This window comes from Anolis sagrei, chromosome 1, assembly GCF_037176765.1.
Source record: "Anolis sagrei isolate rAnoSag1 chromosome 1, rAnoSag1.mat, whole genome shotgun sequence".
In the NCBI taxonomy this organism is placed as follows: Eukaryota; Metazoa; Chordata; class Lepidosauria; order Squamata; family Dactyloidae; genus Anolis; species Anolis sagrei.
The window spans coordinates 81,735,108-81,751,494 of record NC_090021.1 but is presented as its reverse complement, the minus strand read 5'-3'; the positions used below and the strand labels follow the sequence as shown (position 1 = coordinate 81,751,494).

At 39.8% G+C, this 16,387-nt stretch overlaps 1 protein-coding gene and 3 non-coding genes across 4 annotated transcripts; all 4 read left to right on the top strand.

Moving 5' to 3' along the window:
- The first annotated feature begins 6,761 nt into the window (after window positions 1-6,761).
- On the top strand, window positions 6,762-13,333 carry RPS12 (ribosomal protein S12). The gene is made up of 6 exons (XM_060753389.2): window positions 6,762-6,841; window positions 6,961-7,004; window positions 10,501-10,617; window positions 11,968-12,070; window positions 12,364-12,465; window positions 13,244-13,333. The coding sequence occupies exons 2-6, from the start codon at window positions 6,991-6,993 to the stop codon at window positions 13,304-13,306; spliced, it is 399 nt and encodes a 132-aa protein (XP_060609372.1). The 5' UTR covers window positions 6,762-6,841; window positions 6,961-6,990; the 3' UTR covers window positions 13,307-13,333.
- On the top strand, window positions 11,607-11,682 carry LOC132762253 (small nucleolar RNA SNORD101). The gene has a single exon (XR_009630139.1). It is a non-coding gene; the product is annotated as a small nucleolar RNA SNORD101 (small nucleolar RNA).
- Window positions 12,207-12,294, top strand: LOC132762273 (small nucleolar RNA SNORD100). Its single transcript, XR_009630159.1, has one exon. It is a non-coding gene; the product is annotated as a small nucleolar RNA SNORD100 (small nucleolar RNA).
- LOC132762271 (small nucleolar RNA SNORA33) lies at window positions 12,905-13,038 on the top strand. The gene has a single exon (XR_009630157.2). It is a non-coding gene; the product is annotated as a small nucleolar RNA SNORA33 (small nucleolar RNA).
- Window positions 13,334-16,387: the final 3,054 nt, after the last annotated feature.

Genomic DNA, 16,387 nt, shown 5'->3' with positions numbered 1-16,387 from the left:
ATCCACCCCCCCCCCCAAATCCAAAATATGGAACATTTCTGGACCTAAGCATTTTAGATACGGGATAGTCAATCTAAATGAGGGTAATATATATCAAGCCATTTAGACCTTTAAGTGGTAACACCGTGACATGGAATTGGTCTAGAAGCATGCCAGTAGCCAGTGCAGATAGCAGAAAATTTTGAAAAGTCTATGGCAGATGCAGAGGAGCACTCCACATTGTGAGCTAAACCTTGTGCTACCAAACCAGAGATATGAGTCTTTCTTTCTTTCATCTAAACTAGTGGTTACCAAACTTTTGTTCTCCAGAATTCCTGACCATTAGCCAAGCTGGTTGGGTCTTCAGGGAGTTTAAGCGCAAAGCATTTGAAGTTTGGAAAACATTTGCTGAATACTTCTATTCCTTTGCATTATTTGGAGGAGAGAAAAGCGATAGAAACAGCTTACATGCAGATGACACTGGAGGGCAAACATCTGGATGAGCCTTCCAAATGAATTTACTATCGCTATTAAAGAAAATAATATTAAGGATGAACTGGAACCACCATGTTATGCCCCTTAGGCCCCTTCCACACATCTGAATAAAATGCCACATCATCTGATTTGAATTGGGATATATGGCAGTGTGAACTCAGATAACCCAGTTCAAAGCAGATATTGTGGGTGATTCTGCCTTAATATTCTGGGTTATATGGCTGTGTGGAAGGGCCCTTAAACTCAAGTCATTTATTCAAGAGAGGAAGACATAATGATCAAGGGTAAAACTAATGAGAAATCCTGAAAAACCTAATGGGCTGCAGCCAGCTCCGTCCTTCAATTGATAGCACTAGATAGAAACCAAGGAAGGTTTTCTTAAATTGCCTTCATATTTCCATATTCATTGTTATTAATCTTAATTTAACTCTGTTTCCCCAGAATCAAGATCTACTGAGTTTGCTTCCTAACATATATGCTCACAAGCTGACTCTATGACTGTCCTCCTTAGAAGCAAATCTCATTAGGGTTAATAAGACTGTGTTCTAAATGAGTGTGTTTAGGATAAGAATGCCTGCTACACTGACGCCATGATCCTGAAAATGCTTGTGCCCCAGGCAACCAAGTGTTAGTGTAGAAGAGCACATCACACACAGAGTCTTAATGCTGGAATGAGAGGCAGGAAAATGTTGGTTCTATACAACTAAAAGTTATAGGAGCCTTACCCTCTGCTTCATGTGCCCATCCTATCTAACAGGGTGTTGCCCTTTAACACAACTGAAATAGCTGTTTATAGTTATAGGGACTTTGTTAGAAGGATGTCCCTTCCCCGTGTACACACAAGACAAATTACTTCCCCTATATTAATATCTGATAAATATTTTAGCTCCCAGCTTTATTTATAATATAGTAATTAATAGTAAAGTTTAAATGGGAATATAATTGGCCCTCCATATTCCATGGCTTGAATATATATATATATATATATATATATATATATATATATATATATATAAAACCTTGATTTTTCCCTTTTACATAAAGGACACCATTTTACTACATGATTTTATATAATGGGACTTTAGCATTCACATATTTTTATATGCATGAGTGAACATCCATGCCCTGGAAACCAAAGTCCAGTGGATACTAAGGGTATTCTGGTCATTCATTTACTGATATTTTAAGTGTAGTAGAAGGAGTTGTTTTGCAAAATAAAAGTAAGACACGTATAATAAAATAGCTGCATCCTAAAAGTTCATCCCAAAATATATAGAATTTACCTTATTTTCTGTCTTTTGAAAATGTATTTGTTGAAGACTGGCAGATAAATTTTGATCATTTCAAATAGAAGTAGGTGGCCTGTTGCTACACCAGATGATGTTGGACTGCCGTTCCATTGGACCTAACCAGCATAGATAGCAAGGAGAAGAGATGTGAAACCATCAAATTACTACATATAAATGAATTGCTTCATTTGGAAAGTGTCTTATTCAATCCCATACGTCAACCCACATTTGATTCTCGCCTCACATTCATCTCTGTGCATTAAAATTTGCAATCTCCCCTCATCATCATAACTACAAAGTAATGCTCTTATAATTTGTTCTTAATACAAAGTACTTTGTACTTTATATTAAGAAACCAAGAATTGGCAACTTAGAAGTCCCTGAACAGACTTCAAAGCGGAGTGGGCAGATCAAAAGACAACCTGGCTAAATGGTACTACCTAGAAGAATCCTCCACCTTGTGCGACTGTGGAGCAGAACAAACAACTCTACATCTGTATGCTTGTCCACAATGCCCTGCCTTATCTACAAAGGAAGAATTGTTTAAAGATACAGGCAATACGGTCACTGTTGCCCATTTTTGGTCAAGATTTATTTAGCCACTTACGTTCCCTATATTTTATCAGTTTTATACTTATTTATGCAATGCTTTTGACACAAAGTACTATACAAATATCATTATATTTTTGGATTTTGAGGTATTTATATAATTTTGCATGTTAAATATAAAAAGAATTTTGTTAAGAAAAACCTGATTATAGACAACATAAAACAAACCAACTCTGAATTATTTCCTATTAATTTATGTTAAAACTTTACTCATACTTATATGACCTTTCTAGAGTCATTTTACACAATAAATAGTTATTACTCATGTCTTGAAATACACCTGGTTCTTTTTGCTTGACAGAGCTCTTTCGTAAAATGCCTGTTTAAAGTAACCTCCACTCCACACAAATACACATTAATTGTAGTCTGAGTATGAAATTCCAGTTTGTGCTAATATTCCAAATATCTACTGGAATAAAATGTCACTTTTTGAAATTTTTATACCATGCAACTGTGGGCAGGTCTACAGAGGGACCACCAAACGCAGCATTGCCCAAACACGAATCACGAATCAGGAAAGACTTTTCAGACTGACTCGACCAGAAAGTCAGCCATAGCAGAGCACCTGATGAAATAACCTGGACACAGCATATTACTTGAGAACACAGAAATGCTGGACCACTCTAACATGCACCATGTCAAACTACATAGAGAAGCCACTGAAATCCAGAAGCATGTGGACAATTTCAACAGAAAGAAAACCATGAAAATGATCAAAATCTGGCTACTAGTATTTTTAAAAACCCTCTAAAATCAGGACAGTAAATAAAGAGCAACACTCAAAATGCAGGGGGATTCCAGACAAGAATCCAGACAAGAATCAATCAGGGCCAGTTAACATCTCCCAAACAAAGAATTCCCCCAGACAGGAAGCAGCCAGGTAGTCTTGCATCTCTTCTTCGGCATAACAGTTTTTGACATATAAGGCTACTTTGCCTCCTCTCCCCTTTGTTCGGTTTCTGTGAAAGAGGTTATAGCCCCCGATATCTACATTCCAGTGATGGGATGACTCCTATTGCTGGAATGTAGATATCGAGGGCTAAAACCTCTTTCACAGAAACCGAACAAAGGGGAGAGGAGGCGAAAGGCCAAAACTAAGACAAGTCAAACCCGCATTTTGGACTTTAGGAGAGCCGACTTCCAAAAAAATGAAGGAAATACTGAGCAGCATTTCGTGGACACAGATACTAAAAGACAAGGAAGTTACAGATGGATGGGAGTTTTTCAAGAGTGAAATACTCAAGACACATGTGCAAACAGTGACAAAAAAGAGAAACAAAAAGGACAAGAAGCCAGAATGGATGTCCAAAGAACTTCTAACTGGGCTAAGACTCAAAAGAGACATGCGCAAGAAGTGGAAAAAGGGAGAAATCACAAAAAAAATAATTCAAACAAATAGCCAACTCTTGTAAGGAAATGGTTCGTGAGGCTAAAGCACAAAACGAGCTCAGGCTTCCCAGGGACATTAAAAAATAAATAAAAAGGGCTTCTTTGCTTACTTCAGTAGAAAAACGAAGAACAAGGAGGTGATAGTGCTTCATAATAAAATACATAAACATATTATAAGTACCCAACTTTGCAAGAATTGTGCATCTTAATCCTCAATTTTCTTTCCCCTGCAATTATTATTACCCTTTTAGTTCACCCCTTATTTTCCCTCTTTCTGATGATTCTCTGGCCCTTTCCACACAGCTGTATAAAATCGAAATTGAATTGGATTATATGGCAGTGTGGGCTCAGGGTCCTTTCACACAGGCCCTATATCCCAGGATTTGATCTCAGGTTTTCTGCTTTAAACTGGACTAAGTGGCTTTCACTGCCAGATAATCTGGGATAAACAGAAAACCGGGGATCAGATTTTGGGATATGGGGCTTGTCTGGAAGGGCCCTCAGATAACCCGGTTCAAAGCAGGTAGTGTGGATTATCTGCCTTGATATTCTGGGTTATACGGCTGTGTGGAAGAGCCCACATTCTGTCATGACAGGAATTCAGATCCACTCCTAGAGCTCACCTATTTTGTCAATTTAATGCACTTTCAAACCGGTACTGAAGTAGTTTCGATGTGCAGATCACACAAAAGGAGCACTGATACACATTACGGGCTTACTTTCACACACCTTTGTGGGAGTTTGTTGCCTAACTGCTGCAGTTTGATGCTAGATTCAAACTGTGTTAAATGGAGAGTGTAGATGGGGCTTCAATTTCTCAGCTATTTGAAGTGTAGAGTACGCAAAACCCAAGGCCACTGAGGATCACTATCCCAGGGAGATCTGTTTTTTTAGGGAAGTTTGTCACCTAGTGACTAAACATTACATTGCAGGCCAAAGAGATGTTCCATTTAACAACAATGAATTGACCCATTTGAAAATGAAGTGTGTACGGTTACTCTATCATACTAACTTTCAGGTGTAGGTTTCACTATTTTGCAGTAACGATCGACACAGTAATGACAGGACTCTACAATGCTATAATGTGGTTTTTCCTGCTTCTTGGCAGGGGGTTGGACTAGATGGCCCACGAGGCCTCTTCCAACTCTATTTATTTATTTAATTATTGTATCAGGAGCGAACCAATGTATTTGAGAAAACACAAAGTTTAAAAACTTGACATTCTATTAAATGGCCTTTGAGCAGTAGCTGACCACTTGGAATGCCTCTGGTGTTGCTATATGAAGGTCCTCCATTGTGCCTGTGGCAGGGCTCAGGCTGCATTGCGATAGGTGGTCTGTGGTTTGCTCTTCTCCACACTCGCATGTCATGGACTCCACTTTGTGGCCCCATTTCTTAAGGTTGGCTCTGCATCTAGTGGTGCCAGAACACAGTCTGTTCAGCGCCTTCCAAGTCGCCCAGTCTTCTGTTTGCCCAGGAGGGAGTCTCTCGTTTGGTATCAGCCACGGATTGATGTTCTGGGTTTTAGCCTGCCACTTTAGGACTCTCACTTGCTGAGGTGTTCCCACGAGTATCTCTGTAGATCTTAGAAATCTATTTCATGATTTAAGGAGTTGGTGTGCTGGCTGATATCCAAACAGGAGATGGGCCAGAAATGTGGAAGGGCTTGTAAATGAATATGTAAACTCTTTCTTATGCTTTGGGTCTTTGTCCTTGAACATCCCAAAAAGACACCTATCAGCTGCAATTCTTAGGATGATCACAGCCCACTTGTGCTTTCCCCATCAAATTCATGCAAATTCAAGGAGGTTTGTCAAATGCTACTAAGGAGGAGGATTTATTTATTGCATTAGCAGTGAACCAAAGGTAAAGCTGTAATGTATTTTTTTTTTAAAAAAAGCACAAGCAAAGTTTTAAAACTTGGCATTCTGTTAAATGTCCTTTGATCAGTAGCTGGCCACTTGGAATACCTCTGGTGTTGCTGCAAGAAGGTCCTCCACTGTGCATGTGGTGGGGCACAGACTGCATTATTGTGGTTTGCTCTTCTCTATACACGCATGTCGTGGACTCCACTTTGTATCTCAATTTCTTAAGGTTGGCTCTGCATCTCGTGGAGCCAGAACGCAGTCTGTTCAGCGCCTTCCAAGTTGCGAGTGTTCTGTGTTCCCAGGAGGGTGTCTCTCATTTGGTATCAGCCACTACCGGAGCCCCCGGTGGCGCAGTCCTGTGCCGGCAGGACTGAAGACGGACAGGTTGCAGGTTCGAATCCGGGGAGAGGTGGATGAGCTCCCTCTATCAGCTCCAGCTCCTCATGCGGGGACATGAGAGAAGCCTCCCACAAGGATGATAAAACATCAAATCATCCGGGTGTCCCCTGGGCAACGTCCTTGCAGATGGCCAATTCTCTCACACCAGAAGCGACTTGCAATTTCTCAAGTTGCTCCTGACACGACAAAAAAAAAATCAGCCACTGACTGAGGTGCTGGGTTTTAGCCTGCCACTTTTGGACTCTCACTTGCTGAGGTGTTCCTGCGAGTATCTCTGTAGATCTTAGAAAACTATTTTTTTTCCAAGTTTCCAACTCTATGAATCTACTCTAAATGAAGACGATAGCTAGCATTCTACACTGCACTTATGGAGCCGTGGCTTGGGAGTTATAATAGTTACTCTCACTATCACACTAAGTTTCAGGTGTGTGCCCACAGTGTAAATGCACCCTAAGTAGAAAAAGAACTGAACGCTCCCATAAATTAGAAAAAGGAGGGGAAACACGCACGCCTCCCCAACCAACCTCCCTTCCTCCTCCTCCCATTAGCTGGCAATACCATAGACACCTATCCACAACGAGCCTCGCGCCGCTAGGACCTCAAGGAACTTGAATAAGCGCCTTGCCCCCACTGGAATCCAATATCCTAAGAGCCCCCCCCCCCCAACAATAGCTGTCCATTTTATCAGGCGATGTGGTTAGAGGCCTAACGGCAGGCGCGCGAGGCGAGCGCGGGGTCCTCGCGGCGCTATATAAATCGGCTCTGTGGCTCCGCCCCTTCCTTTTCACTGACGACTCGCGCGGATGCTGTGAGGTGAGCGCTCGCGCGTGGCTAGGCCTCGGCCCGCGAGAAAGTTGGGAAAGACGGCGGGCAGCGGGAGAATGGGGCGCCTTCGTTCTTCCCACCTTGAATAGCCTTTTGTCTCGTTTCAGGAACCCCGGGCGGGATCGTCACCACCAACCATGGCCGAGGAAGGGTACGTTTTGGCTTCTTCCAGGGCTAGGCCTTCGCTTCCTCCCACTTCCGCCTGGGACTCCCAACACGTGGCTGGCCGGGTCTGTGGAGGCCCAGAGCTCTCTTTGAATAGCAGGGGGCTCGGAGGGGCTGGGAAACTTGGTTAAATAAAGTTGTACATCTGGCACACTGTGGCATTAGTGCAGCCTGGCACCACTTGCACTGCCCGAGATCCTGGGAGCTCTACTTCGCTGAGGCGCCAGCACTCCTTGGCAGAGAGTGTTACAAAGCTTGTAAAACTATAACTCCGATGATTCCACAAAGTTGAGACATAGCATTTAAAAAGGGTTCAAGCTGCATGAATTCTACACTGCATATGCATCCTAACTTTAATTTAAACCACTTGGATAACATGTTCCCATTAAATTAGACTTTTAAAGGACTCCAGCAATACAAAGCATTCAAGACTTTAAAATAGAGGGAAATACACGAAATCGCCTTGTCTGGGGGTATTTAAAAGGGCTGGATGGCCATCTGTCCAGAGTGCTGTATTTTCCTGCATGGCAGGGGTTGAACAGAATGGTCCCGGAGTATCTTGTAAATCTGGTTCTGTGTGAAGATGGGATCAGCGCTGGATTGTGCTGAATTGTCATTGATCCCAAGAAACATTCATTTCTTCTCCCTCAGAAAAAGACATAAAACCATTACAAAACCCATAACTTGCTATAAAGTGTACTGACTATTCTGAAGGCACCAAGTCCCCACTGTTTTGGGGAGTTAAACAGGATTAACCTGAATTGGTACTTGGATATGAGAACAACAATGAATACCATGCAGAGAAAGGAACAGGCAAACCTACCTCTGGGTATTAACCTGAGAAAAACCCTGTGACACTAATGGGGCCGTCATAAGTTGATAGGCAACACCGAAAGCACATGCACACATCTCTCTGTTTCCAATATGTTGCACAAGATGTGCGGACAAGAAAGTTTTCCTTGAACTTTAGTGTTCAGCTTGATTAAAGCTCTACTGGCCTTAGTTTTTCCCCTCTATGCTGTTGTCTTTCTCCCAAGGTTTTGTCATGGGAAACGTGCTGTATTTATAGCATATATAAGCCATTCTTTGTTACACAGTGGGTCCTTGGTGGCTGATGGGGTTTGCTTCTAGAATTTGCTATGGATACCAAAATCTGTGGGCGCTGAAGTCTTGTCATATACAATGGCATAGTCAAATTGTATCCCTTACATATAATGGCAAAAATCAGAGTTGGCTTTTGGCGGGGTGTGTATGAGTGAATATATTGAAGCCTTAGGACCCTTCCACACAGCCATATGACCCAGACTATCAAGGCAGAAAATACCACAATATCTGCATGGGTTATCTGAGTCCACACTGCCATATATTCCAGTTCAAAGCAGATAATGTGGGATTTTATATGGAATATATGCAGTGACTATTGGCATGGCCCAGATTACAATTGTGGATAGCATAGTTTTAATAATTGATTTAATTCTTTTAACAGTTTTAATGTTTATTTTAATCATATTTTGTTTTTGAAGCATTGAAGAGTTGCCTATGTGTCAAGCCGCCTTGACTCCCCTTCAGGATTGAGAAGGGCAGGGTATAAATATGGTGAACAAAGAAATAAATTTAGTTGTGAGGAAGGGGCCATAGATGCAGAATTCATAGATAGAGAGAGCCCATTGTATACAACTTCATGTTTTTAATTGGCTTTCTTGTATGCTTGCTATTTTTTCAGTAATGTGATTAATGCTCAGTGATTCCAAATGGACTATTTAGATTATTAGGTACACTTACTACAAACATCTACAAAAACTTAATTTTTCCTCTGCAAATCAGTAAGTAGTAAGAAAAAAGAGCAGGACTATACAATATTTGCAGTTGAGAAAAGTAAATTGAACTTTCATAAGAATGTTTTGTTGGGATGGTAGTGCCTAATTTAATCACTATGATCTGGAATGAGGTGAACATTGGAATGTCAGATTTAAAGATAATACCATGTTATTCAATGAGATTTAAAAGGGCCATATGCAGTTGGACTACAACCCAACTTGAGTATCAAGGCAAGATATTTGGATCATGGTAGTATGTTCACTGGCAACTGAATATGCAGCGAGAGTTGTGTGGCATAATCAATTTTAAGAACTATGGGAAAAATATAACATTGCAAATGTTATAATATCTTACAAGTTGGTACAGATATCCTTCAGTTAATAAAGTAGATGTGTTCCTGATCATTGCTATCTTGACCAAAATTTGTATTGACATAGGAATAGGCCTTTGCATCACAAAAAGAGCATGTTTCATTAAACTTTTAATCCAAAATTAACAACAATCACATATAGAATGTATATACGATTCTGAAAGTTTATTTTTAAATCCAGGGATAATCTTGTCTTTCAAAGCCTCCACTTTTTTTAGGATTTCTGTTTTGGAGATCAGATGTAAAGAGCTATGCTTCTTTATGCTGTGGGGAGCTTGTGGGGCACAAGCTTTTCTTGAACTGCCCATGCTCAGTGTGCACATGCTCAGTAAAGAATTCTGAAGGTAGATGCTGTTTACCCTTCTTGCAGAAAGCACATACATAGATGTTCAGTAGGCCAAAATCCCATAAAATTCCTAGATACCCTCCTAATTTTTAATATTAAGCAGGGTCAGGCTTGGTTAGTACTTCAATAGGAAATCACAAACTAAATACTCGGTGCTATAGGCTTTATTTCAGATGAAAGAACTGGTAAAACCACCTCTTGAGCATTCCTTGCCCACTAAAACCCTGTGAATTTCATGGAATCACCATACCCTTTCAGCAACTTGAAGGCATGTACATAGGATCAGCTTTAATCTGCTCTTTTCCATCCCACTTTCACTATTCTCCCCATCTTTGCACTGCTAAAAAATTCAAGAAAAACTGGATGTGGGCGGGGAAAAGTTTGAGTGAGCACCAAAAATACTGCACCAAAAAGCTTCTTTTGTTAAAGCCTGTGTTAATCTAGGTATGCCTGTAATTGGACTGCAGTTTTCTGTAGTCTGGTATTCTTGCCTCAGAAGGTTTTGTGTAGAATCAGAAGGGCGTGGACAGAGCAACCAAAGCATTCACGATATTGGCACACCTTTGCTGTGTGAAGATGCTAATTTTTTACCATTTGTGTTAGAAGGAGATGATGTAAGCAAGAGAATAGAATATACTTTTACAATATTTTGAATACTTTTGAATATACATGGCACTGAGTAGATTTTTCCTTCCCTCTACACACACATAGTATTCTTGAATCATCCAATGAACGTTTGAGGGCAAATAGGAGAATCTACTTAACACAATAAAAGGTAACAGTACTCCAGACAGTTGATAAAACAGTGTTTCAGGACCTGCCATATTGAATGCTGCACTGATGGGTGCCTTGATTTTGAGATGTAAAGTACTGATTTGCCACTATAAATAGAATGTTGAGCGTAATGGACACTTTGGGAATTCAATTATATGTGACTTTATTATCTAGCATTGTTGCTGGAGGTGTAATGGATGTCAACACCGCCCTTCAAGAAGTGCTCAAGACCGCACTCATCCACGATGGATTGGCCCGTGGAATTCGTGAAGCTGCCAAAGCCTTAGACAAGTAAGTGCTTAGCTTTACTGATTTTGTTTCCTTATGAGCTTGTTGCTGCCACTTAGGTGAAACAATTGAGACAGACTTAAAAGTTATAAAAAGAGTTATGTACAGGGGATGTGTTAATATATATATATATATATATGCTGTCTTGTGCATTCACTATTACTAGCACAGAGAGTAATATTTGTACTGAGAGATGATCAGTTCCTCAGTTTGGGAAGTCTGCATTCAAGTGTCAAGTTTAACAAAACAAAAAAACCTTACCAGTATATCAATTCAAAGTGTGAGCCTGCATTTGGCTGATGAGGTGGTCAAGGTAATTACAGTGGTTGTTGTGTGCCATCAAGTCATTTCAAACTTAGGATGCCCCTAAGTCTCAAGTTTAGGGTGGGGGCTGGGTAAATGACCTTGGTGGGCCGCATCCTGCTGACAAGGCTTAGTTTGGAAACCCCTGATCTATACTAATGTTCTTGTAGAACACTGTGTTAAAGCAACTGTAGAAGTCTAGAGGCTGTGAAGGCATTCGCTCTCAGAAGATCTCAGTGGGCCAAACCTGTGCCCACAAAAATATTTGGGAAATGCCCCAAATGTCTATGGTGGCATTTTCATCCTGTAAATCATCCCAGGGGCACCACAAAATTGGCTTGAAATGTCCCCTAGTAGATATTTTGAAGCATTTGCTGGCAAAAGGGGTTTTGCATGGAGTGGGGTGTTCTTTAACCCAGTAGGCCTAAGCATTTACAGACCTGGGGGAGATGCACTCCACGCCCTTGGAGTTAATTTTGTAACAATTTTTCCTCTTATATTTCTCCTGTACTCCCTCTAAAGACAATTGAAAATTACATGGCAATGTGGCAAGTGATTGTGTGAAATTGTAGGGTGAAAATGTAATTAGATTACACCTGACACAAAGTCACCAATGGGAAGTTTCTAAAAGGCTGATTAATTGTATAAGTATACAGCCGAGAGGTCAATTCAGAAAGGAAAACTACAGAGTTTGAATGATGATTATATTTAAATGTCGGATACCCCTTCACTCTAATTATGAGTGAGAATAATAGTCTGACAAACCTGTAGATTTCAATGTATCATAATGCTAGAGGCACAAAATAAAAAGATAAAATATGTGTGTAACATGAACAATTTAAAATGGTTGTGCTAATAGTATGTTATTCTAAATAGTAATTCTAAACGTGGTTAAATTTTGTCTTGAGTGTCAATGTGATGGAAGGGAACACTAATAGAGAGTGTTGTGAGGGAGAGTGATGCTTTTAAGCCAAGCCAGCATATTTCTATTTCTTGTGGAGATTAAACTGCTGAATAAGTGATATGACTTCATTGGACAATTTATTTCAGACGCCAAGCCCATCTTTGTGTTCTTGCATCAAATTGCAACGAGCCCATGTATGTCAAACTGGTTGAAGCCCTTTGTGCTGAACATCAGATCAACCTTATAAAGGTAATGATTATTATCTTCTTTGGTAGTAATTAGGAAAATAAAAATCCATGTTTTGTTTGCAACCTTTTGTAACAATACTGAAGCTATGTATGTGAAATTAGATAAAATTTGTGTAGTTTTTGTTAGTACTGTCTGTGCTGTACAGTGATGACAACATGGCTCCCTCTACTGAAATCTGTTGAGGAAAACAACCATAAATGTTACCCATTATATCTGAGTACAGTTTGCTTTGATTTATTCTTTACTGTCTTCTATCAGGTGCATTTCTGATGTAATGAAATTGTTTTTGACAGGTTGATGACAACAAGAAGCTGGGAGAGTGGGTAGGTCTCTGCAAGATCGACAGAGAAGGAAAACCCCGCAAAGTTGTGGGCTGCAGTTGTGTGGTTGTGAAAGTAAGTTGACAAAAGTTTCCTTGTATTAAAACTGGTGATCATCTTAGAGTAGCAGCATGCACTATATCATTTACTGGACCTTTACAAATAGTGCATATATTCTGGTGTTATGCTGTAGTGCTTCAGTGTGTTTAGTCCATTTCTGCCTATTTTTAGGACTGTTGGGAAGTGTTTATGGGGAAAATGTTGCTTTGGCTTTTCAATGGAAATGTTTCACCTACTGTTTTTTTAAATGGGAACGGTATTCGTCCAGGAAGGTTGAGGGGTTTAAAAGCAGCTGAAAAAGGCTTGAGGGTTACATGTAAAAAAAGAGTGCCACTTTCTTCATTCCAGTACTTTTCAAGTGTTAATTAATGGGCAGATCATATCCAATTATTGGAAACGGTAAAATTACACCTGGAATAAATACTCACTTTGCACATTGTTGTATGGCAAATTTCCGCCAGTAGAATGAAGTCTGCTTTACCTTTTAAGTGTTCTGCAGAAATCTAAAATAATGCTGGCAACAGTAAAGCCAGGGTACGAGCCTTGAAGACTTAGTAGTCATTGAGGTCCCAATAAATGGCTACATTGGTGTTTTATGTTTTAAATATGAGGGTTTTTTTTTAGTTTGGCCTACTTCTAGAACGGTTTTAAAAGACTGGAGCTTTAATGTATTTACAGCAGCTCTATTTTAGTGTCTTGCCTAATATTTGTATGTACAGTTTACACATCAAGTAAGTTACACATAGTGCTTGGTCAGAAACCACTGTAATATTAATGTGTTATTTTATTGTAGGACTATGGCAAAGAATCTCAGGCTAAAGATGTCATCGAAGAGTACTTCAAGTGCAAGAAATGAACAAATAAAATATTTTTTAGCCTGATACTTTTGGATTTTTTCTAACTTTAGGAACAGCCAGTGATGAGTTGTTCGAAACACCCAGTGAGGCTAGGTTTAAACATGTAGACACTTCATTCAAGTGATGATGTCGGGCTTTAGGTTACGACTTTAACTTCAGAAATGTACAAAATATAGATACAAAGTTAAGAGGGACAATCTGATGAAAACTGGTTTTGAAAGCAATGCTTTCTCCCACCACTTTATAATAAATGTCACTTAGGGGCATGTAAGCTTGGAACCGATGCATAATTTTCCTGCAAGGAAGGCGAGGAGAGGATCCTGTGCTGTGGTGCTACTCTCATTCGTCAGGTTTGCCCTGTTACCAGGGTTAAATCAAAGCTAACCCTAAGCAGATGAATGGGTTACAAATGTCTAACATTTCCCTCAGAAGTACAAAGGTGCTGAAAACTTGGAAAGTGATTTCTTTCATACAGACTATTAGAATAAGTCACTTAGAAAATAACTTTTTTGGATTATGGGTTCAGGAGCATTGGGAGAAAAAGACACTTCTACAGTACTGGCACACTTCGGATTCCATGAGACCAGGTGGCATATTTCCTTATTACACAAATTCCATAGTTCTTAGTTACTTGGAGAAGTAATTGCTGTAAGTGTCAGGTTTGTCATTACCTCTATCAGATGAGAGAGGACAGAAACCTCCAGTGGAGCAGAAGGGCAAATGCTCTTTTTATCTTGATTTTTAGTATGAATACAAGGAACCGAGGTGCCACAATGGGTTAAACCCTTGTGCCGGCTGAACTGCTGACCTGAAGGTCAGTGGTTTGAATCCACAAGATGGGGTGAGCTCCCGTCTGTCAGCTCCAGCTTCCCATGCAGGGACATGACAAGATAAAACATCGGGGCGTCCTCTGGGCAACGTCCTTGTAGACCAATTCTCTCACACCAGAAACTACTTGCATTTTCTCAAGTCACTTATGAAATGGAAAAAAGGTGGTATGTATTAATATAATATAACTATTACATTGAGCTCAATTTGAGTAGGTGCACATGACCTAGCACTTACATTTACTCCAATCCATTCATTGGATTTCACACAGAAAAAGTGAAGCAGCCCCATTAAGTATAAGAGTTAATATAGTTACTTGATAACCATGTATGAACCTGTGTAATCTGTTTTTTTCTGAAGCACGTACGAATCGTAAAGCCTACAGCATATCTAAGTAAACAATTTCAGTGCTGTATAGTGTGCAAAGGGATATTTTTGCACTTTTGAGACTAAGAGTTGGAAGCATAAACCTCTAGATTTAAGTCTGCTTCCTCTGTGTCTAAATAGTGAATGCTACAACCCTCTTTCAGTCTCATAAAGTGTTTTAAAAGATCTCTTCCTGTCAGATTTCAGGTGGTGCAATACTGGCTAGACAGTATAATTTCTCCAGTGGTTTAGGGCATAGACATCCTGTGTTAATATGGCATGTCTCATTAAGAGCCACATCCACTGTTCTGCAGGATAATAATATATTCATGTGTCCCTTGGACAAGATCTTTGTAGACTGCTCATTCACACCAGAAGTGACTTGCAGTATGTGTGATAATAAACCTTAATTAAAAGCACTTTGTGTGATGAAAGCCCAAAGTTCCTAGAATTGTAAAGGGCTCTTCATATGTTGAATTCAAAATGGAAAATACACTCAGTGCTGATGAAAAGAGTACATAAGCCCTTGGTATCTGTTGCAATTTGGCATCAGGACTTCCCCCAGGGACACCAAAATCCATAGGTGCTCAAGTCTCATTGTGTACAATGGTGTAAAATGGTGTGTCTTGTATAAAATAGCAACATTAAGGCTTGCTTTTTGGGTGTTTTAATATTTATATATATTCAAGTCATTATGGAATGTGTAGATTTGGAAGGCCAACTAGTGAAACTACAAAGATGGGAGGTACGTTTTAACTTCCTTAGGAGGTATAACCCCTGAATATATTCATGGAGAGCTTTATGTAATTCAGCAATAGTGATCTGCTGGCATTCCACTGGTATAAAAGAAAATTACTTGGGTATCTAATCTATATCTCCAGTTAGCCAAAAAGAAGGGATATACATATTTGGAAAAATAGAAATGTATCACTCTCCAGTAATAGGGCAGGTCATTTCATCTTGCCAAACTTTCTCTTAAGTGTGGCTACCTTCTTGCCATTTCGAACTGGGTGACTAATGCCAGAAGTTTATTCTTTATGCAAATTCTAGTGAAGCAAATTCACATTGCCAACATTCCATGAGTCTGTGACTGACTTTAAAATCCATTATCATGTAGACTGATCTCATTTCCCATTAAATTTCCCATTATTATATACTGATATGTTTTGCAGTCACATCAGTGGCGGGGAGTCAGGGATTGCCGGCATGAAATCAGTAGATTAGGCAAAGAACGTTGCTGTTTCTTCCAGCCATTCCTTTTTAAACCATTAGCTATGCTAAATCCTTGCCAATGAAGGAATAGACTATCAGGTAGTAAATATCAAAATTCTTTGGGGCAAATAGGATCTTGGTTGTTTTGGGTTTCTTTTAAGAGAGGAAAAAAGGTAATATAGCTTATAGTCATGTGAGATGCAGTTTTACAAGATCTTTATCCTTCACTGCCAAAGAGTGCTGTTGCTCACCAAACTACAACTCCCAGGATTCCATAGCATTGAGCCATGGCACTTAAAGTAGTGTCGAACTGTAATCATTCTACAGTGTAGATGCACTCTTCCATTATAGTTTGTCTTTTCCTGTTGATTTATCTGTGGTTCACCTTTTCACAATGTTCCATTGTGCATGAGCCCTGCCACATACACAATGAAGGACTTTCTCACAGTGTAACCAGAGGCATTCCAAGTGGTCAGCTTCTGGTCAAAGGAAATTTAGCATAATGCCAAGTTTTAAACTTTGTTTGTGGTTTTTTATACATTAAAACTTCTAAATTTGCTTTCGATATGATAAATAAATACCTGGTGGTTGCTCCTGAACGAGGTAACCGGTTATCAAACCATTTTTGTTCATTTTCAAATGAACATATATTCAATATAACAGTGAAGTGGCCA